Source organism: Danio rerio, chromosome 14 (assembly GCF_049306965.1).
Source record: "Danio rerio strain Tuebingen ecotype United States chromosome 14, GRCz12tu, whole genome shotgun sequence".
NCBI classification, from domain to species: Eukaryota; Metazoa; Chordata; class Actinopteri; order Cypriniformes; family Danionidae; genus Danio; species Danio rerio.
Genome location: NC_133189.1, coordinates 1013046 through 1034799, shown reverse-complemented (window position 1 = coordinate 1034799; position 21754 = coordinate 1013046). Strand labels below are relative to the sequence as shown.

The following is a 21754-nucleotide window of genomic DNA, read 5'->3' as shown; positions in this document are numbered from 1 at the left end:
TAGAAGAGTTCAGCAGGATCTGAACAATATCTATCATGTAAAGGCGAATTTAGCTGAGTCAGAAACGCTGCCTTTAATCAGTGTGTTTGAAAACAGCACAACCTTACAGCTAAAGTCAGAGTTATTAGCCCTCCTGTTACATTTCAACCCTTTGTTCGACACATTTCCAATCATAACAGTGTTAATAACTCATCTCTAATAACTGGTTTATTTTATCTTTGCCATGATGACAGTAAATAATAATAGACTAGATATTCTTCAAGACACTAGTATTCAGCTTAAAGTGAGTAATTAGGGTAAAGTTAGTGTAAATAGGCAAGTCATTGTATAACAGTGGTTTGTTCCGGAGACTATTCAATTCATGTTTATTCATATAGCACTTTTCACAATGTTCACGTCACCCTAATTACCCTAGTTAAGCCTTTAAATGTCACTTTAATCTGTGTCTTAAAGAATAGTCTAATATTTTTTAATTCAGTGGTTCTCAAACTTTTTTTCATCAATTACCACCTCAGAAAAAAATGGTCTCTCCCAGTGCCACCATAATGAGCAGTATTGAAATTCATAGTGTTGTACGCTCAGCAAAGCATCTACAGCTCTGCACAGTTCAAAACATGGCAGATTAATTCCTATTATTAATAACATTTATTATTATCAGCAACTTTAAAGATTATAAATAGTTTGAACATTAACAATTTACTTTTTAAAAGTTAATTAACAATGGTAGGCTACTGGTTTTACAAAGTAAAAATAAAAAACTCCTGTACTAAAAGTATTAACATTTAGTGTACGATTCGTCAAAACCTGTAAATGTTTCTTTTTAAATATAGGCTATATGTCATCATATTGATATATGAATCATTTTTGATAAAATGTGAAATATGTGTAGCATGTACATATGACATTTGATTCCTCTGCGTACCACTAGAAGGAAGCCCGGGTACCACTAACGGTACACGTACCACAGTTTGAGAACCACTGATTTAATTAATGGGTAACTTAATTAAAGATATGATTAATTCTCATTATAATGAATGTTTTTTACGAGGGTTGGGTTTTGGGTTGGGGTCGGGTAGATATTAATAAAACACAACTAATGGATAATTAAATAAATAAATATAATTAATTCTCATTATAATTAATGTTTTTTGCATTACTATAAGAGTTGAGCTGAGGATAGGCATTAATAAAATAGAATTTAATGGGTAATTTAATAATGGATATTAATATTACTCATTATTATTAGTTTTTTATATTACTTTGATGGTTGGGTTTAGGGTTGCAGTAGGGGTAGACATTAATTAATGGGTAATTTAATTAAAAATATAATTAATTCTCATTATAATTGCTGTTTTTTACATTACTATGAGGGTTGAGCTGTGGATAGGCATTAATAAAATACAATTTAATGGGTAATTTTGTTAATAATATGAATAATTGTGGTTATAATTACTATTTTTTTATTACTGTGATAGTTGGGTTTAGGGTTGCAGTAGGGGTATACATTAATAAATGGGTAACCTAATTAAAGATATGATTAATTCTCATTTTAATTACTGTTTTTTACATCACTGTGAGGGTTGAGCTGTGGATAGGCATTAATAAAATATTATTTAGTGGGTAATTCAATAGATAATATAAATAATTGTGGTTATAATTACTAGTTTTATATTACTGTGATGGTTGGGTTTAGGGTTGGGGTAGGGGTAGACGTTATTAAAATAATTTAATGGGTAATTTAATTAAAGATATGATTAATTTTCCTTATAATTACTGTTTTTTTACATTACTGTAATTTACATTACTGTGAGGGTTGCAGTAGGGATAGACATTATTTAATTGGTAATTTAATTAAAAAAAACATAATTTTTTGAGCTGGGGATGGGCATTAATAAAGTACAATTTAATAGTTATTTTCATAGATAATATAAATATATGTCATTATAATTACAATTTTTACATTACTGTGATTGTTGGGTTTAGGGTTGGAGTAGGGGTAGACATTAATTAATGGGTAATTTGATTAAAAAATATTAATTCTCATTATAATGACTGTTTTTACATCACTGTGAGGGTTAAGCTAGGGATAAGCATCAATGAAGTACAATTTAATGAGTAATTTAATAATTAATATTAATATTACTCATTATTATTACTGTTTTTACATTACTGTGAGTGTTTGGGTAGGGTTAGACGTTAATAAATACATTATAATAATGGGTAAATTGATAAATAATACTCTGTGAAGTTCCTGTTTTTACATTAATGTGAGGGTTGGGGTAGAGGTAGATATTAATAAAATACAATGTAATGGGTAATTTAATAAATACTACTGTTTTTACATTACGTTAAATAATTCTCATTGACTTTTGGCCACAGCTGTATCCCTCCCACAACTTAATTTTGCACTCTTCAGAATGTCACAGACACAACGTCCATATTTTAACAAGCTTTATTAGTTGCGTGACAAACTCAGAGCAAATATTTTAATAAAGCTCTGCCAGAATGTTAGCTAATGTTCTGAGAACATTCCCTGTTAGCGGGACGTCACTCCAAAACAGACGGAGCACAAGTTGTCTGATTTGGTGAACGAGCCCTTGAGGAACATCATTAGTTTTCAGCCATATTTAGACACGACTATCTGACATCTGGAGCTGGTTTAAGGAGTTCACAATGGCTGCTTGTTTATGGTCTTGTTTATCTGCTGGCTTGAGACTGCGGACCGGTACATACTGATCTGATTCCATCACGTTTACGACTCTTTTATCCACCTTTTTCAATTGTTTTCATAAATGTGAACCAGATAAAGGGAAGAGTATGAAAGGGACAGCTCTACTCATCTCGCCTGCAGCTCGTTATCTGACTATTCTGATATTCACATCTATAAATATTCATTAAACGTCCGCAGTTACTGCTCTGTGCGTATTAGTAATGAAGGTCAGAAAGATTAATTGCGTGCATATTTTCACTCCAGATGTGTTTGGTTAGAAATGCAGATGATCAAATTATGGCTTAAAAAAAGCTTTCAGCTTGACTTAGTTGTTTTTTTTTTATAAAAGTATATATACACTCACTGGCCACTTTATTAGGTACACCTTACTAGCACTAGGTTGGACCCTCTTTAGCATTCAGAACTGCTTCTCACTGGATATTTCCTCTTTGTCGGAGCATTCTCTGTAAACCCTAGAGATGGTTGTGCGTGAAAATCCCAGTAGATCAGCAATTTCTGAAATACTCAGAGCAGCCCGTCTGGCACTAACAACCATGCCATGTTCAAAATCCCCTTTCTTCCCTATTCTGATGCTCACTTTGACCTGCAGCAGATCGTCTTGACCATGTCTACATGCCTAAATGCATTGAGCTACTGGCATGTGATTGGCTGATTAGAAATGTGCGTTAACGAGCAGTTAGGTGTACCTAATAAAGTGGCCGGTGAGTATATATATATATATATATATATATATATATATATATATATATATATATATATATATATATATATATATATATATATATATATATATTTAACAGATTATTTTTAAGTGTATTTAAATGTCATGGGACCTTTAAATAACAATGAAAAAATTTAAATTTGCTGCTCGTTCAATCTACTTATTTAAAATGAGTTGAAACAACACTTCTTAAGGGTTTTTTGGGGAACAACTTGATTGTTTTATGTGCAGTCCACTTCAACTTGAAAGAGCTATTAAGTTATTCATTCATTTTTGGCTTAGTTCCTTTATTAATCTGATGTTGCCACTGCGGAATGAACCGCCAACTTATCCAGCATATGTCTTACACCATTCCAGCTGCAACCCATCACTGGGAAACATCCATACTCATTTACACTCATACACTACAGACAATTTAGCCTCACCAGTTCCCTTATAGCGCATGTGTTTGGACTGTGGGGGAAACCGGAGCACCCGGAGGAAACCCACGCCAACATGGGGAGAACATGCAAACTCCACACTGAAATGCCAACTAACCTTGAACCAGCGACCTTCTTACCGTGAGGCGAACGTTTTGCATTTTTTGCATTGTGTTTGTTCAGTTTCTGCGCCTAAATACTGTTAGACTCCCCAGAAAATCGTCAAGTAGAGCTATTCAAACCATCTTGTCATATCACGGTATTAAAAATAAAATTTAGCAATATCAGACTCTATATATCCTACTTCTTAGTATTTTCACTGCAGAAAGCGAAGGTAAACTCATCTATACGTCTATACCAGAAGACTCTACCACCACCACAGCGATTAATAATTCATATTTCTGCCAGGGTTAAATATATTCTGAATCTGGCCACACAGAAATCTTCCACAGGACCAAAGCATGCACGTGACACTGTGGCAACCCAGGCTGTTATCGCCAGAAAAGCCGTGCTTAAATAATGCATAATTCATGCCCACCGACTCCTGCATCTTAAAGTATTCTGCCTTTAAACGTCACTTCTTTTAAAGCGCAGAGTACTGTCATTTTCTGGAGGAAATGTCGTCATGATGAGACGAATGTGCTCAATATGAAGCTAACGACGTGGTCTTGTCTGAAAATCAATGTGTGGTTTTTCTCCATTATTCTCAAGAGATGCTGAGTTTGGGAAGGTCGGTCAAGTCTCATTAATAGCAAAATATATATATAAGTTGTCAATGTCAGTGAGCATCACATTATTTATTTATGTGTTTTATTTATTTATTTGTTGTTAGGAAAACATCTTTTTCCTGAAAGCTCGTGGGGAATTCTCAATGCAGATTTCTGTCATTATTTCTGGCATCACAATCTCTCATAGGCCTTCGTAAAGGGATAGTTCACCCGAACAAGAGTGAGTTTATTCCAGATATTTCATAGCTTCAGTAAAATCAAGTATGTGATTAGAATTAAGTGTCTATAATTGCACTAAAGTAAACAAATAGTAGCGTTAACCACCAAATACATGCATTTGTATGTGTGCTCTGTGTGATGAATATCTCCAATTATGCTGTCTACAGTTTTGTGAATCTTAAATATGACAATTAGGGTATGTTCTGTGCATTTCAGATGACAAATCCACTAGAGGGAGCTGTCTACATTTTTTCGAATCTGAAAGACGTGCTTAGGGTACGTTTTGTTGTACGTTTCTGTTGACACATCCACTAGAGAGCACTGTCTACATTTTTGTGAATTAGAAATACATGGCTCAGGGTACATTTTGTTGTACATTTCAGATGACAAATGCACAAGAAGGTGCTGTTTTTATTTATGCAAATCTGACATACCTTAATTAGGGTATGTTTCTTGTACCTTTTCGTTAACAAATACACTAGAGGGCGCTCTTTAGTTTTTTTTTTTTTTTTTTTTTGCGAATTCGAAATTAGTCAGTTAGGGTACATTTTGTTGTACATTTCAGGTGAAAAATCCACTACAGGGCACTGTCTACATTTTTGTGAATTTAAAATACGTTACTTACTGTATGTTTTGTTGCACATTTCAGATGACAAATCCACTAGAGGATGCTGTCAACATTTTAGCGAATCTGAAATATGGCAAGTAGTGTTTTTTTCTATGTTTTAGATGACAAATGCACTAAAAGGTGCTGTTTTTTATTTTTATAAATCTGAAATCCGATAATTAGGGTATGTTTCTTTTACGTTTTATATGACAAAAACACTAGAGGGCGCTGTCTACATTTTTGTAAATCTAAAATACGTTACTCAGGAACATTTTGTTGTAAGTTTCTGTTGACAAATCCACTAAAGTGCGCTGTCTACATTTTTTCGAATCTAAAATATGTTTCTTAGGGTAAATTTTGTTGTACATTTCAGATAACTAATCCACTAGAGGGCGCTGTAAGCATTTTTGCAAATCTGAAATATGTCAAATAGAGTATTTTTTGTGCATTTCAGATGAAAAATTCACTAGGGGGACGCTGTCTACATTTTTGCAAATCCAAAATACGTTACTTAAGGTACGTTTTGCTGTACATTTCTGTTGACAAATCCACTAGAGGGCAGTGTCTACATTTTTGGTAATCTGAAATAGGTTACTTAAGGTCCGTTTTGTTGTACGATTCAGATGACAAGTGCACTAGAAGGTGCTGTTTTTATTTTTGCAAATCTGAAATACATTAATTAGGGCATGTTTCTTGTACGTTTTAGAAAACAAATACTCTAGAGGACGCTGTCTGCATTTTTTTATTTATGAATTTGAAATACGTCAGTTAAGATACGTTTTGCTGTACATTGCTGTTGACAAATCCACTAGAGGGCACTGTCTACATTTTTGGTAATCTGAAATACGTTTCTTAGGGTACATTTTGTTGTACGATTCAGATGACAAGTGCACTAGAAGGTGCTGTTTTTATTTTTGCAAATCTGAAATGCATTAATTAGGATATGTTTCTTCTACTTTTTAGATGACAAATACACTAGAGGGCGCTGTCTACATTTTTTTTTATTTACGAATTTGAAATACGTCAATTAGGGTACGTTTTCCTGTACGTTTCTGTTGACAAATCCACAAGAAGGTGCTGTCTACATTTTTGTGGATTTGAAATACGTTTCTTATGGTACATTTTGTACATTTCAGATAATAAATCCACTAGAGGGTGCTGTCCACATTTTTGTAATTGTGAAATATGTTAAATAGAGTATTTTTTTTGTGTATTTCAGATGACTAATCCACTAAAGGGTGCTGTCTGCATTTTGCGAATCTGAAATATGTTTCTCAGGGTACATTTCTTAGACATTTCTGATCCATTTCCTTCATGTACACGTCCTCTAGAAGGCGGGGCTTATCGTATAGATCAGCTTGTGAACCTCTATCCAAAACCCTTCCTTAAACCCAACCAATAGTGTTTTCAAAAACAAATATACCAGAAAGGTGCACTGCGAACACCTAGTTTTACTTTGATTTTACTTTTTCTGTGTGTCTGTTTTCCAGCACTGAATCAACACCCTACAAAGTGTGCGATGAGCGAACTGTCCACACAAGAAAAGTTGTCCATATTTAGATAGCTAGATCACGCAAATGTTTTCATTACTAATCACAGACACGATTAAATTGTTTTGTGATATATATGTATTTTATTGATTTAAAATAACCCTTTATTCGTCAATAATCTGTCCCTGTAAATATCATTAGTGTGAAAAGGAACATAAAGTTGTCGTCGTCATCCTGCCCCCTAGTGTTCATTTCACCTCTATACTACAGTTAAATGTATGCTGATGTACATGTTTTGCGGTTTTACAAAATGTAGGTTGAAGCACATCGAATCTCATGCGGATGCGCTAACATTTTGAGAACACTTTTAAAGACTAATAGTTTGATGAAAACTCATTAAACATGGGAGCACATTTCCAGCATGATAGGTTGTTGGATTTGTTGGCTTCATTACTTCTCAGCCAGGCTTTACATCTACATGCAGGGGCAGTGAACAGAGGCTAAAATACTGATGTGATCAATCAGGTTTCCAGCGCAAGGCAAACACAACACTGGGTGTAAGTGATGGGGTCAGCATGGAGAAGATGTTAATAAAGACGGAGAAAGGCAGATGGAGAGAAAGAGAGAGAGATTTTCTGTCAAGAGCAGCGCTGGAAAGATTTATCTCTCGTTAGACTTAATAAGCTGACGTTTCTGCTGAGCAAGTGGGAATTTGTTTCTGTAATGGCCATAATGACGCATATTTTTATCTCTGTGCTGCTGCTGGGATTAGTTTGGGGAAGAGAAAGTCATTCGGAAGTTTATTTAAGGCGACACTAAAGCCATTGTTTTCAGCCACTGCTCAATCATGACGTTTAGTCTATCAAAGAAGACAATCAAACACACTTGAGCGTTTAATTTCTTTGTGCATCTGAAGATTTGTATTATGATGGATATATTTTAAGGGTGGTCATTATTGTTCTGCAATGAGAAATCTCCACTTCAGCAACAGCGAAATACTTTATTTCACTAAAAATTATTTATTTATTTATTTACTTATTTATTTTTTGATTGTTTGTTTGTTTATTTGTTTTGGCTTCTTTGACCATAGTTTATTTATTTTTTATTTGATTATTTATTTATTTTTGTTTCTTTCTTTCACTGTACTTTATTTATTTATTCATTTATTTATTTTCTTTCACTGTACTTTATTTATGTATTTATTTATTTGTTTAATTGTTTAATTATTTATTTATTCTTGCTTCTTTACTTTTTTGCTTCTTTATTTATTTTTTCTACTTTTTTCATTCATCATAGTTTATTTATTTATTTATTTATTCATTTATTTATTTATTTTGTTTCTTTCACTGTAGTTTATTTAATTGTTTGTTTGTTTGTTTCATTATTTAATTATTTTTGCATATTTGACCATAGTTTATTTATTTATGTATTTATTTGTTTGTTTGTTTGTTTGTTTAATTGTTTCATTATTTATTTTGCTTCTTTACTTGTTTTTGCTCATTTATTTATTTTTGCTGCTTTTTCATTAATCTTATTTTATTTATTTATTTATTTGTTTATTTATTTATTTATTTATTTATTTATTTATTTATTTATTTAATTATTTATTCAATTTTGCTTCTTTCTTTCTTTCTTTCACCATAGTTTATTTATTTATTTATGCTTCTTTCTTTTTTCTTTTTTTTTCTTTTACTGCAGTTGAACCCGTCAAAGGTTATCAAAAAGCTCATTAAGGCTGCTGTTATTTCAGCAAAAATATGCATAAAAGTTTGTGAAATATTATGTTGATTTAAAGTAATTGTTTTTCGTGTTTAAAACATGATTTATTCTTGCAATCAAAGCTTTTGTCTTTACTTCAGTGTCGCCGAATCCTTTAGAAATGATCATCTCTTTACTGTCTTCATGAGTGGGCTGAGTTCAGGAATAAATTTCTGAATGTGGCTCTTTAAAGTGGGAGATTAATTTGATTAATTTATTTATTTCTGTGACCTTTCAGTTCTCGGTTGGGTTTCATCATTTGGGCTTGGAAACGTCTCCACAATTCCCTGATCCAGCCGGAATCCTCTGCAGGTTCGAGTAAATCTGCTTTATATAAGCCAGTCAAACACTCTGAGCTGCAGTCACACTCGTCACTTACACTCTGTGCTCACCTGAAACACACACACACACACACACTAACACACACACACACACAAACACACACTTATTAGTCACAGCGCAGAAGAAAAAAAACTCTGAATAACTCAGATGTTTACAGTTGTGGCAAAACAAATAGCTGTTAAATTGTTTTTAAACATTTATTAGTTCCTTCCTTCCTTCCTTCCTTCCTTCCTTCCTTCCTTCCTTCCTTCCTTCCTTCCTTCATTCATTCATTCATTCATTCATTCATTCATTCATTCATTCATTCATTCATTCATTCATTCATTCGTTCATTTATTCATTCAATTGGTCATTCATTCATTTATTTGTTTTTTCCTTTGTTTGTTTGTTTGTTTGTTCATTCTTTCATTCATTAGTTTGTTTGTTCGTTCGTGCATTAATTCATCCATTCATTTATTCATTAATTCATTCATTCGGTCATTCATTCGTTCAGTAGTTCATTCATTCATTCATTTGTTCATTCGTTCATTTGTTCATTCGTTCATTTGTTCATTCATTCATTCATTCATTCATTCATTCATTCATTCATTCATTCATTCATTCATTCATTTATTTGTTCATGTGTTCATTCGTTTATTCATTCATTCATTCATTTATTTATTTGTTCATTCGTTCATTCGTCATTCATTCATTCATTCATTTATTCATTTATTTGTTCATTCATTCATTCATTCATATATGCGTTCATTCATTTGTTTGTTTGTTCATTCGTTCATTCATTCATTCATTCATTCATTCATTCATTCATTCATTCATTCATTCATTTATTTGTTCATTCATTCATTCATTTATTCATTTATTTGTTCATTCATTCATTCATTCATATATGCGTTCATTCATTTGTTTGTTTGTTCGTTCGTTCATTCATTCGTTCGTTCATTCATTTGTTCATTTATTCATTAATTCATTAATTCATTTTCCTTTGACTTAGTCCCTTATTCATCAGGGGTCACCACAGCGGTATCAATCACCAACTATTCCAGAATATGTTTTACACAGCGGATTCCCTTTTAGCCGCAACCCAGTACTGGGAAACACCCATACACACTCATTCGCGCGCGCACACACACACACACACACACACTCATACACTACGGCCAGTTTAGTTGATCAATTCCACTATAGCACATGTGTTTGGACTGTGGGGGAATCTATCCCCTGTGTATCTATCCATTTATTTATTTATTTATTGCAAACCAATAGTGATGTAAAATATATTTTTGGGGGACTAAATGTGCCAATATATACATTTTTGTAATTATTAATCTACCCAGTAAAAAAAGTAATTTCTTTTTCTTTTCATTTGTATTTTTTTTTTCTTCAGTTTTTTATTTTTATCAAATAATTTATTTTATTAATTTATTTATTCATTCATTTATTTATTTATTGCCAACCAATAGTTATGTAATATATATATATATATATATAGATCTGCAGTCAGTATTTGAGGCACGACCCACAGACGTCCATCATTACCTCAGGAAACTGCTGTGTTTACTGTGAGCGAAGCATTACTTTATTACAGCCACTGATCCCTGATCTGTGTTTTTCCAGTGCTGAGAAATGAGTGAGTCCTCCACAGTCCAGCGCTCACACTCTGATACTCAGAGAAATGATGACATTATTATCAGATTTACACTCTCTTATCCCACTCCTGATGAATTATTCATAGAATCCACAGCTGGAGCATGCAGAAATACCTCAAAATAATATATATAGAAAACAAAATAAAAACAGCAGATGGTGTTGCCAGATTGCACTTGCTGGATTTGACCAATTAAATTACATATGTCATGTTACAGTCATTTACTTCCTTGATTACGAGAGATTAAATGAATGCAAATATATTTAAATGCCATTTTTTATGCCGTCGAACTGTTGTATAAATGCAATAACACAGGAGCAGCAGTGCGATATGGCTGTATATTGCTCATGTACAGTATTATGAGAAATAAGAAGCTTTCCAGTCAAACATTGATTTCTTATTTAATAAAAAACGTAAGATCATATTCCAAAAAAAACCTCTTTCTTACTCTTTCATAAAAATGTCCTTTACTTTTTTAGTGCAACATAAAGTGTTGTAGAGAAACAATAAAGTGCGTTCAGCTGTCTATTTACTGACATTACTTATGTGGGTTTCTTAATGTTTATTGTTAACTATAAATTGTACAGTCTGTGTTGCACAGATGAACCTCAGCCACTTTTGGTTGCCTGTTGCTTTAAATCATCCTGTTTATAATGTAGCCACGCTCTAAAATTACTCCTATGCTGTGGTATTTTTGTCACCGCTTCAAGCACTTCCTGTTATTAAATTTGCTCTTCCTGTCAACTTAATCCCTCATCAGTCGGATTTCCATGTTGAGTTTCTGCTAGCTGCAGTTTCCCTTTGATTTTTGATTATTATGTTTATTTTTAAAGTAGAAAGAACACAATCACTGCAGGTGAATAACACACACACACACACACACACACACACACACACACACACACACACACACACACAAACAAGAAAAGACCAAACAAAAAGAAATTGGGTTTTGCAGAGAACCACAGCATCACGTATATACGAGGGAGGGTTAAATAAACACTTCACACAACATAACGTCAAAAAATGAATATTTTATTTTAATTGCAATAACAGCAAAACTATATATGTATATGTAACAAACTGTAACAAAATGTACACTGTACAAACAATACAGAAATTAGGCGGAATAGAAAAGAAAGAAAGAAAGAAAGAAAGAAAGAAAGAAAAACAAAGAATAAAATAAAAAAATAAAGAAAATAAAATGAAATAAAGAAAAGAAAGAAAGAAAAAAGAAGAAATAAATAAGTAAATAAAATTAATTAATTAATTAATTAAAGTGCATTCAGCTGTCAATTTACTGACATTATTTATGTGGGTTTCTTAATGTTTATTGTTAACTAATTAATTAATTAATTAAAGAAAGAAAGAAAGAAAGAAAGAAAGAAAGAAAGAAAGAAAGAAAGAAAGAAAGGTAAAAGGAAAACAGAAAGAAAAAAGCAAAGAATGAAGAGGAGGAAAGAAGAAAGGAAAAAAAGAAAGAGGAAAAAAAGAAAGAAAGAAAAAAAGAAAAGACAGAAAAAAGTAAGAAAGAAGAGAAAGAAAAAAAGAAAATAAAATAAATTAATAAAGAAAAAAGAAAAAATGAAAATGAAAGAAAGAAAAAAAAAGAAAATAAAGAAATAAAATAAAGAAGCAACAAAGAAACAAAAAAGAAAGAAAGAAAATAATAAGAAAATAAAAATAATTCAATTTAAGGAAAGAAAGAAAGAAAGAAAGAAAGAAAGAAAGAAAGAAAGAAAGAAAGAAAGAAAGAAAGAAAGAAAGAAAGAAAGAAAAAAGAGGAATAAAATAAATAAAGAAATAAAGAATAAATAAAATAAAATAAGATAAAATAAAAAGAAAGAAAGAAAGAAAGAATGAAAGAAAAAAAAGGAATAAAATAAATAAATAAATAAATAAATAAAGAATAAATAAAATAAAATAAGATAAAAAAAAGAAAGAAAGAAAGAAAGAAAGAAAGAAAAAAGAAGAAAATAAATAAAAGAAAAGAAAATAAAAGAAAGAAAATAAAAGAAAGAAAATAAAAAGGAAAAAAAGAGAAAAGAAAGAAAGAAAGAAAGAAAGAAAGAAAAAAGAATAATAAAATAAATAAATAAATAAATAAAGAATAAATAAAATAAAATAAAATAAAATAAAATAAAATAAAATGAAAGAAAGAAAGAAAGAAAAAAGAAGAAAATAAAAGAAAGAAAATAAAAAGGAAAAAAAGAGAAAAGAAAAGAAAGAAAGAAAGAAAGAAAGAAAGAAAGAAAGAAAGAAAGAAAGAAAGAAAGAAAGAAAGAAAGAAAGAAAAATTAAGAAAAATTAAAAATACAGAAAGGGAAAAAAGAACAAACAAACAAACAAGCAATCAAATAAGCAGGCGGACCCCTGTAAGGCCGAGTGTTTCCCTCTCTCCGGCTCAGGCGTGTGTAGTGCAGTGTTTGTTTCAGTGTGTCTGGATCTGCCATTAGTGCTGCTGCAGCAGCAGGTCAGAGGTCAGCGCCGCAGCTCCTAATTTCCGCTCATTGTTTTCCGCCGATATGAGAATGACTTTCGGGATCGAGACTCTTGAGAAAGTGGAATGAATCACGGAGGCCAAGAGCTCAGCGGGTTTCAGGAGAGATTGAGAAAAATCCCAGGAGATGCCAACAATGCGAACACACACACACACACACACACACACACACACACACAAACACACACACACACAGCGGATGATTGCGCAGAACAAAGCAGAAGCACAAAACATAATTGAAAGTGTTGTGTCTCTTTTCAAGGCAATGAAGCAGCTGATTAGAAAGATAATTGAGCTGGGAGCCGCGGTCCAACGGGGGACTTTAGCGCTAGTCGTGCGTTTGGCGGTGTATCGAGCTAGCATGATTGCATGAGAGGCTTCATTAGGGACTGGAGTGTGAGATGCTGAGATGTTCGTCAGCATGCGCATGCATTTCCCAAGTTGGAAGCATGTTGTTATTGTTTATTGTACATGGAGACCTTTAATTTCATTTGTAAGATACAAGCTGGCTCAGTGGTTAGCACTGCGGCCTCACAGCAAGAAGGCCACCGAACAGCAACACACACATCTCTTCACAGATGAACACGATTAAAGGGTTAAAATGATCCAGCAATGATGATTCTCGTCATCAATATAAACAGCTTCTTCAGTTTATTGATGATGATCTGTGTAATGTGGTTATTATTAGCAGGATTATTGATTATCTGCAGATTTATAATAAACACAAGTGTAGATGTGTCCAGCTGTGGAGTTTTGGAGATGTCTGCTCCTCTTCACGCTCACCGGCTGGGCTGACGGCTCGCCTCCTCCGTGTGGAGGACTTTCCCGCCGCAGCTAGTTGGTCCGGTTAGCTCGTCGAGTTACGTTGGCGGAACGGACGAGGAGGAGCCGGGCAGCGTTCGAGACCGGGTTCAAGTCAGAGGAAGAGCGGTTCCAGAAATCAGGTAAGACAAAAAACAGAATCCAAAATATAAAGCGAACGAGTTCGTAATGGGGTGAGAATGCGGCGAAATACGAAAACGCGGTCAAAATCGGACGAGGGCGTTTCTTTTTCCGCACGACTTTCGTAAATCATCACTTGGGTTTAGGGAAGAAGGAGGAGAAGGAAGAGGCCGACTTGGCCGGTTGGCCGGTGTGCCGCCCAGTCAATCATTCTGTCATTCAGCCAGTCGGACAGACGGTCGCTCGACAGCTGCCTCCGGTGGCTTTTTACGCGAGATCAGCGCATTCGCGAGAGGCGTTTGAGACGCGAAAAAGCGCCCACTCGCGGATTCCTGAAAAACTGCACAAATACGTACCTCCTGGGATGTTTTTCGTGGTCTCCAGAAAGGTCCGCGGGGCTACGTTACAGGCTAGAGGCTGAATGGAGGAGGCTCATTCTTTATCCTCGCGCTGCAGATGCTCTGTTTAACTTAAAAAAACTGTTTTCTCGCTAGTGAAGCGTTCAGTTTTTACACTTACAAAGTCACCATTCATTCATTCATTCATCTTCTGCCGCTTTTCCAGGGCCGGGTCGCGAAGGTAGCAGAGAACCCCAGACTTCCCTATCCCCAGACACTTCCTCCAGCTCCTCCGGGGAGATCCCGAGGCATTCCCAGGCCAGCCGAGAGATATAGTCCCTCCAGCGTGTCCTGAGTCTTCCCCGAGGCCGCCTCCCGGCATGTAAATAGCAAAGTCGCCATGTAAATAGCAAATGCACCATGGAGCGACGCAACTGACTCCTAAAGGGAATGAGAGACGAGACTCTGATTGGTTTAATGCAGGTTATGCTCAAAACACAGCCAGAACTCATTAAGAGAATCAGCACAGCCCTGTTAGAGCATCCGCTGGGGTGCAGAGCGTAATTCCCCATTCTTAAAATAGCAAAAGTGGATTCACACACACGCCCCTAATGCTTTTGCGCCATGCACTTTAGACTTTGCACCTAAATCATTAAAATAGAGCTAATAATTTTCAAAGAACTATACTTTAATAAAGCCATTTTGTTGCTCCAGTAAGAGTCTAAGTAAACATATTTATATTTTTAATAGAAAGAAAAATATTAAACAAGAAAACTTTTTTTTTTTTTTGCATTTTCAGTGACAACGCAAACAGAATATAAATGAAACAAACGTGTAAAACAAAATAATAAAGTTTTTCCTTTCAGGTCATGCACATCAATTGAAATTTTAATAAATAAAATACATAAATAAAACATTTATTTCTAAACATTTTCAACTATAAAAATGACAGCACAATATAAAAATGTGACAACTTGCCCCAAACTGAATTCTCGATGCCTGTATGCTCTGTATACACTGAAGATAAGGCAGTTTTTGTTATTTTTTCAATCAACATAATTAAAAATATGATCCTCGTTTTGGCTCAAAACTTCACAGTCGCTGAGTTGTAGCCCTTATGATGTTTGCAAAGTACAAATAATATCTAAATACTAGAATACAATTACTACAAATGCAAAAAAGAGCCGATTCCACATATAAAAATAATAATTGTTCCGTCTTTTCCTATAATGGTGTCAATTTAATCAAGTACTTTCAAATAATAAGCAAACTCGAATATTCATAGTGTTTATATTCCTTGTATGTACAGTGAAAATACACAGTAATATAATATTTATTTGCTTGTAGATACAGTGGTGACATATCAAACGTCAGATATTTCACCTTTAATATGTACAATATTTACACCAGCAGAAAGTCTCTCTTAAGAATGTGTAAATGTCATTTGCTTCAGATACAGAAGAATTATTAAAGATGTAAATATTGCAAATAAATAATGCAAAGACATGTAATGTTTCTTTAATAGTGAGCACTTTTAGACATTAAACTCTCTTAAAATACACTTTTCAGTCTTTTCTTACATTTGTCAGGGAGGAAAATCAGGGGGTGCATCACCTCATATATATATATATAAAGAAAAACATTAAATGCATTTATATTATTTAGAAAAAACGTTAAATGCATTAAGATTATGTAAAAAAAAAATATAAATGATATTATTATAATTGATTATTTGAAGTATTTATTTAAGCATTATTATTATTTTTATTATTATTTATTGTTTATAATTATTTTTTTAAATAATGTCAACGCATTTAATTTTTTCTTTGTTCTGGCAACAAAATTGTCATCTGCTTTTTGAAATTATTTTAGGCTTTTATTTTTATTATAATTATTACAGATGGTGTATTGTAAATATTGCAAATAAATAATGCACATTCTGTTGGTTTTTAAATGATAACAAATTTTCTTTTTTCACCATCTGAGAAAAAGACATGGAGTGTTTCAATGAGCACTTTTAGACATTAAACTTAAAATACCCTTTTCAGTCTTTTCCTGCATTTGTCAGGGAGGAAAATCAGGGAGTGCATCACCTCATATATATCAAAAACAAAGAAAACCGTTAAATGCAGTTTTAATATTTAGAAAAAAACGTTAAATGCATTGAGATTATGTAAAAAATGATAAATAAAATGATTATAGTTGATTGTTTTTTATTAAAGTACCTTCTATTCACATTTATTAAAGTATTTATTTAGGCATTATTATTTTATTATTATTATTATTATTTAATGTTTATAATTTTTTAAAATAATTTCAACACATTTATTTTTTTTCTTTGTTCTAGCAACAAAATTGTCATCTGCTTTTTAAAATTATTTTAGCCTTTTATTTTTATTATAATTATTACAGATGGTGTATTGTAAATATTGCAAATTAATAATGCACATTCTGTTTTTTTTATGATATTTTTTTTTTGCTTTTTTCACCATCTAAGGAAAATACATGAAGTGTTTCTTTAGTAATGAGCACTTTTAGACATTAAACTCTTAAAATACACTTTTCAGTCTTTTCCTGCATTTGTCAGGGAGGAAAATCAGGGAGTGCATCACCTCATATATATCAAAAACAAAGAAAAATGTTAGATGCATTTATATTATTTAGAAAAAAACGTTAAATGCATTGAGATTATGTAAAAAACAAAATTATAAATAACATGATGATAGTTGATTCTTTTTTATTAAGGTACCTTTTATTCACATTTATTAACGTATTTATGTAGCCATTATTATCATTTTTTTAAATAATGTCAACACATTTAATTTTACTCTTTGTTCTGGCAACAAAATTGTCATCTGCTTTTTGTAATTATTTTTAGGCTTTTATTATTGTTGCTATTATTATTATTATTAAATTATCATTATTTATTTATATATTTAGGCATTTAAAAGGCATGTAACGCAAATTTATGTGATCATAAATTAAATTGATAAATGGTTTATTTAGTCACCGAAATTATTGACAATAATAACATGTCATTAAATGTTTTGGTAATGTTTTAGTTTGTGTTATTACATATTTAAATATTACATATTTATATATTAGATGTACTTTAAAGGGCATTAGAAAAGCAGTAAACCCCAAAGCAATTCAATTACACTGTAGAAATAAATAACTGGATTAACAAAAAAAAAAACTAAGTTGTAAATAAAACTGATTAGAGTAGCAAAACAGACAAGTAAAGTATCATTAAATTTTAAAAAACATAATTAAAAACACAATTAGGTCCAAACATAGCCTAGTAGGCATTGTTTTTTTATGGGAATATCCAAATATTTGGCAGTGAGGTCTAAAAGATGCACTCTAAAAAACGAAGCCTTGTATTTATTTCCCCAACATTAGATTTAATTTGGACACAACATTGGGTTCATATTTTAAAAATATGACATTCTTAAAGCCTATTTCTGGGTTTATATCTGACCCAGCATGTGGTTATAATACAAACCAGCATTTTTAAGTGTAAACTTTCTTCTTTCCTTTAATTTAATCCCTTTTTTCCAGACAAAAAAAGTTCCTTTATGTTAAAGTCAATGTGTCCCGAATATTATTTGTAAACAAACCAAGAATATTGATAAAACCAAGAGTGTAAACAGTACGAGTGAAGAAACACTTTCACAGCTTCTGTGTGATTCTGATGCTGACATTCACACACTATACAGAGATTATTCATCCAGAAATACAGTGTTATCTCATCATTTACTCTCTCCCGTTCACTAGTTTCAAACCTTTATGAATGTTTTACTTCTGTTGAACACAAAGCAAGAGGAATATTGGAAACCTGTCACCACTGACTTCTGTATGTTTAATTTTATGCCTATGGAAGTCTGTTTGTTTGTTTCATTTGACAAAATCTAAAACAATACACAAACAATAAGTCTGCTTCAAACACGTTTCATACACAAATAAAAGACATTGTGGTCCTTAATGTTTTTTAAAAATGGACAAGCAAATCATAAATTGAGTGCAAACAACATTAATGTCAAGCATTTTTTTTACTTTCCTACTTATATACTCTCTATCTGGATCTCTTTAATACTCCTGGATAAAACACTCCAAGCAGCAGAGCTACAAAAATATCATTAATTTCTGTGTGTGTCCACAAAAGCAGTCTTATGTTGCACAATACTGAAGGTTTTAATGGCCACACTGTGAATAACATCCGTCAATGAACAGTTTCTGTATTTTGTGATTCACAAGTGTTTGCATTATGGGATGTTGATCTCTGCTTTGCACTTCTGATGTAGAAAGTTCAACTCTACAGTTTAACAAAGTGACTTTTATTTATAAAGTGACGTATAAGAAATAATATTTAGAGAAACAAGTGTGTTAAAAAATGTACTTGCAGCTGTTTACAAGGTTTTTGTAGAGTAACATGACCAACCCAGACAATATAGCACTTTAAGAAAGATCAAGATCTCTTAATGCAAGTCAAAAGCAGAAATAAATGGGGAAAATAATAAAATAATGAATCACAGAATCTGGAAAACTGCTCATTTCTTTTACAGTGGTGTTGAGCATTCTTCGAAATATCTTCTTTTGTGTTCAACGGAAACTCAAAGAGGTTTAAATCCACTCGTGAACAGTGAGTAAACGTACATTTGTTTTGGTGAACTGTGCCTTTAACAGTAGCCGAGGTGTCCAAACGCGCGCGCGCGAGTCTCATGTCCGCTGCGCGCTCCAGCACACGACTTTCTTAAAGGCCTTCCTGAAGTCCCTGTTGAAGATGGTGTAGATGATGGGGTTGACGGAGCTGTTGCAGTATCCGATCCAGAAGAAGAGCTTGAAGAGCGCCTCGGGCGGCCCGCAGCGCTCCCCGCACACCGCCTGCAGGCTGTAGGTGAAGAAGAAGGGGAACCAGCAGAGCACGAACACCCCCATCACCACCGCCAGCACGAAGGTGAAGCGCTTCTCCCGCATCTGCGCCACTTTGCTCTTGGAGGCGAGCTGCTGCTGTCTGCTGCCGGGCTCCTGATGGGCAGCCCAGGACACCCGGCAGCTCCTCTGCGGGCCGCGGCGCTCGCCCTCAACCCGCCGCCGCTTGGAGAAGCGCGAGCCTCGGGCTCTGCTGTCGGACGCCGCGCTCTCCTCCAGGTCGATATCGTCCAGCTCTTCCTGCCGCTGCGCGCTCTCGGAGCTGTTGCTGCTCGGAGATTCCTTCTCGAACTTATCCTTGCGCACAAAACAGGTCTCCGACTGGGACGGCTGCCTCTCCAGACCGTTCTTGGCCACGAACACCGTGGAGGAGCGCTGTTTGGCGACGCGGTAGATCTTGCAGTAAACCGTGATCATGATGAGCCCGGGCGCGAAGAAGGACACCGCGCAGGAGGAGAGGATGTACCAGGTCTCGTCGTTGATCAGACACTCCTTCTCGTCGTGTTTGGTCATGATGAGCGGAGGGAAGGAGATGACGGCGGAGATCAGCCACACCACCGCGATCATGCACTTGATGCGCCTCGGCGTGCGCTTCAGGTTGTAGCGCACCGCTTTGGTGACGGACCAGTACCTGTCCAAGCTGATGGCGCACAGGTGCACGATGGAGGACGTGCAGAACAGCACATCCAGCGCCAGGTAAAACGCGCACCAGGTGCTGCCGAAGTACCAGTATCCCATGATCTCGTTGGCGAGGGAGAACGGGATCACCAGCGTGGCCACCAGTATGTCCGCGCACGCGAGCGACACCAGGAAGAGGTTCTGTGGAGCGCGCAGCGCGCGGCTGGTCAGAACCGCCACGATCACCAGAACATTTCCGACGATGGTGAGCAAGATGATGAGGGACACCACGAGGATGATGATCGCGGAGGCGGGCTCGGTGTACGGCCAGAGTCTCGGGCTGGCTGTGATGTTGGCGGCCTCCTCCGTCGAGTTGGCCGCTGGAGTTACAGACATGCTGAGTCCATCCTCCTGCGGTCAGGTCAGAGTTTCCAGACTCCACACACACCGGAGAAACGCTGGAGCTGGCAGCGCGCGCTCCTGACGCGTCCGTCTCCTGCTGTTCATTGCGCACGCAAAGACTTTATATCCCCCAAACGCGTTGCATTTCAGCAAACTGACGCGCGGAACACGATCCAGAGCAGCTCTCCAGAGGCGCGCGCGCGGATCTCCACACGCGCGCGCACAGCGGACTGAACTGAAGAGGAGAAGAGCTGGAGCTGGAGAGCAGCGCGTGACGTCATGATAGTCCAACCCATGGCTGAACTCTCTCTCTCTCTCTCTCTCTCACTCTCTCTCTCTCATTTACACTTCAGTGCAAATTCTCCACCACAGAAACTACTAGGTGAGTTACGATCATTTGTGTTTTGTATTTTGTTAAACTGTTTTGTATTTGAAATAAAATAAATATTCTTTCCTCTCTTTATGCACTAAAGACTCAATAAGACAAAATAATAATAATAATAATAATGATAATAAATAAAAAGAGACTAGAATAAAGCACATTATCTGCAGATCAAACTGCATTATTGCATTAATACTGCTCTATTCTCCGCCTCACTCACACCTTAACCTTTTCTGATTTAACATAATAATGTGGCGACGCAGCGGCGCAGTGGGTGGCCTCACGGCACGAAGGTCGCTGGGTCGCTGGTTCGATCCTCGGGTTGGCTAAATTGTCCGTAGTGTATGTGTGTGTGTGTATGTGTGGATGTTTCCCAGAGATGGGTTGCGGCTGGAAGGGCATCCGCTGCGTAAAAACTTGCTGGATAAGTTGGCGGTTCATTCCGCTGTGGCGACCCCAGATTAATAAAGGGACTAAGCTGACAAGAAAATGAATGAATAAGCATAATAATGCAGAGTTATTGTGAAGCTGCATTGCAACAATTATTCTGAAATAACTCCTCAAAACAAACCATGAATGAATATTTCAGCATAACCAATTTCTTTCTCTTTCTTTCTTTCTTTTCCTTTCGTCTGTCTGTCTGTCTCGTGACTGTGCATTTTTTCCTGCATCTATGTTTATTAATCTAGTAAATGATGTGTATGTGTTCTTTCTTTAATAAATAAACACACACAGAGATGTGGATAAACCGTGTGTGTGTGTGTGTGTGTGTGTAGTTTCTCAGCATCAGTCGTAACCTCGTCCTCGTCTCTGTTGTCTCAGATCCTCATGTGACTCTGATGTTTGTTTGAGTTTGGGTTTTTGGGTCATTTAATGAAAGCGGTGCCGCTGGAGTATAAGAATATCTTCAGCAATAAATAGCTGACGCGGCTCTTAATGTTTGTCAGCACAGAGACAACGACACACACACAAAACCCTGC

The 21754-nt window shown here is 34.9% G+C and overlaps 1 protein-coding gene and 1 long non-coding RNA gene across 6 annotated transcripts in view; one reads left to right on the top strand and one right to left on the bottom strand.

Annotated features, from left to right (window-relative positions):
• LOC141377648 (uncharacterized) overlaps window positions 1–15819 on the top strand; it is a 37077-nt gene extending 21258 nt beyond the window's left edge. For 2 of the 5 annotated variants that reach the window (XR_012390122.1, XR_012390121.1), the window contains exons 3-5: window positions 8912–8985; window positions 13894–14104; window positions 14667–15819. This is a non-coding gene — a long non-coding RNA (uncharacterized lncRNA). Of the gene's footprint in view, window positions 1–4703; window positions 4820–5034; window positions 5095–5879; window positions 5942–8911; window positions 8986–13893; window positions 14105–14666 lie in introns of those variants that run through there. The other 3 variants (XR_012390124.1, XR_012390125.1, XR_012390123.1) reach the window with 2 other exon arrangements.
• Window positions 15820–17804: 1985 nt separating this feature from the next.
• adra2da (adrenergic, alpha-2D-, receptor a) lies at window positions 17805–20598 on the bottom strand. Its single transcript, NM_194364.2, is given in 1 exon segment — window positions 17805–20598. A coding segment is annotated over 1 exon segment (1227 nt). The 5' UTR covers window positions 20387–20598; the 3' UTR covers window positions 17805–19159.
• Window positions 20599–21754: the final 1156 nt, after the last annotated feature.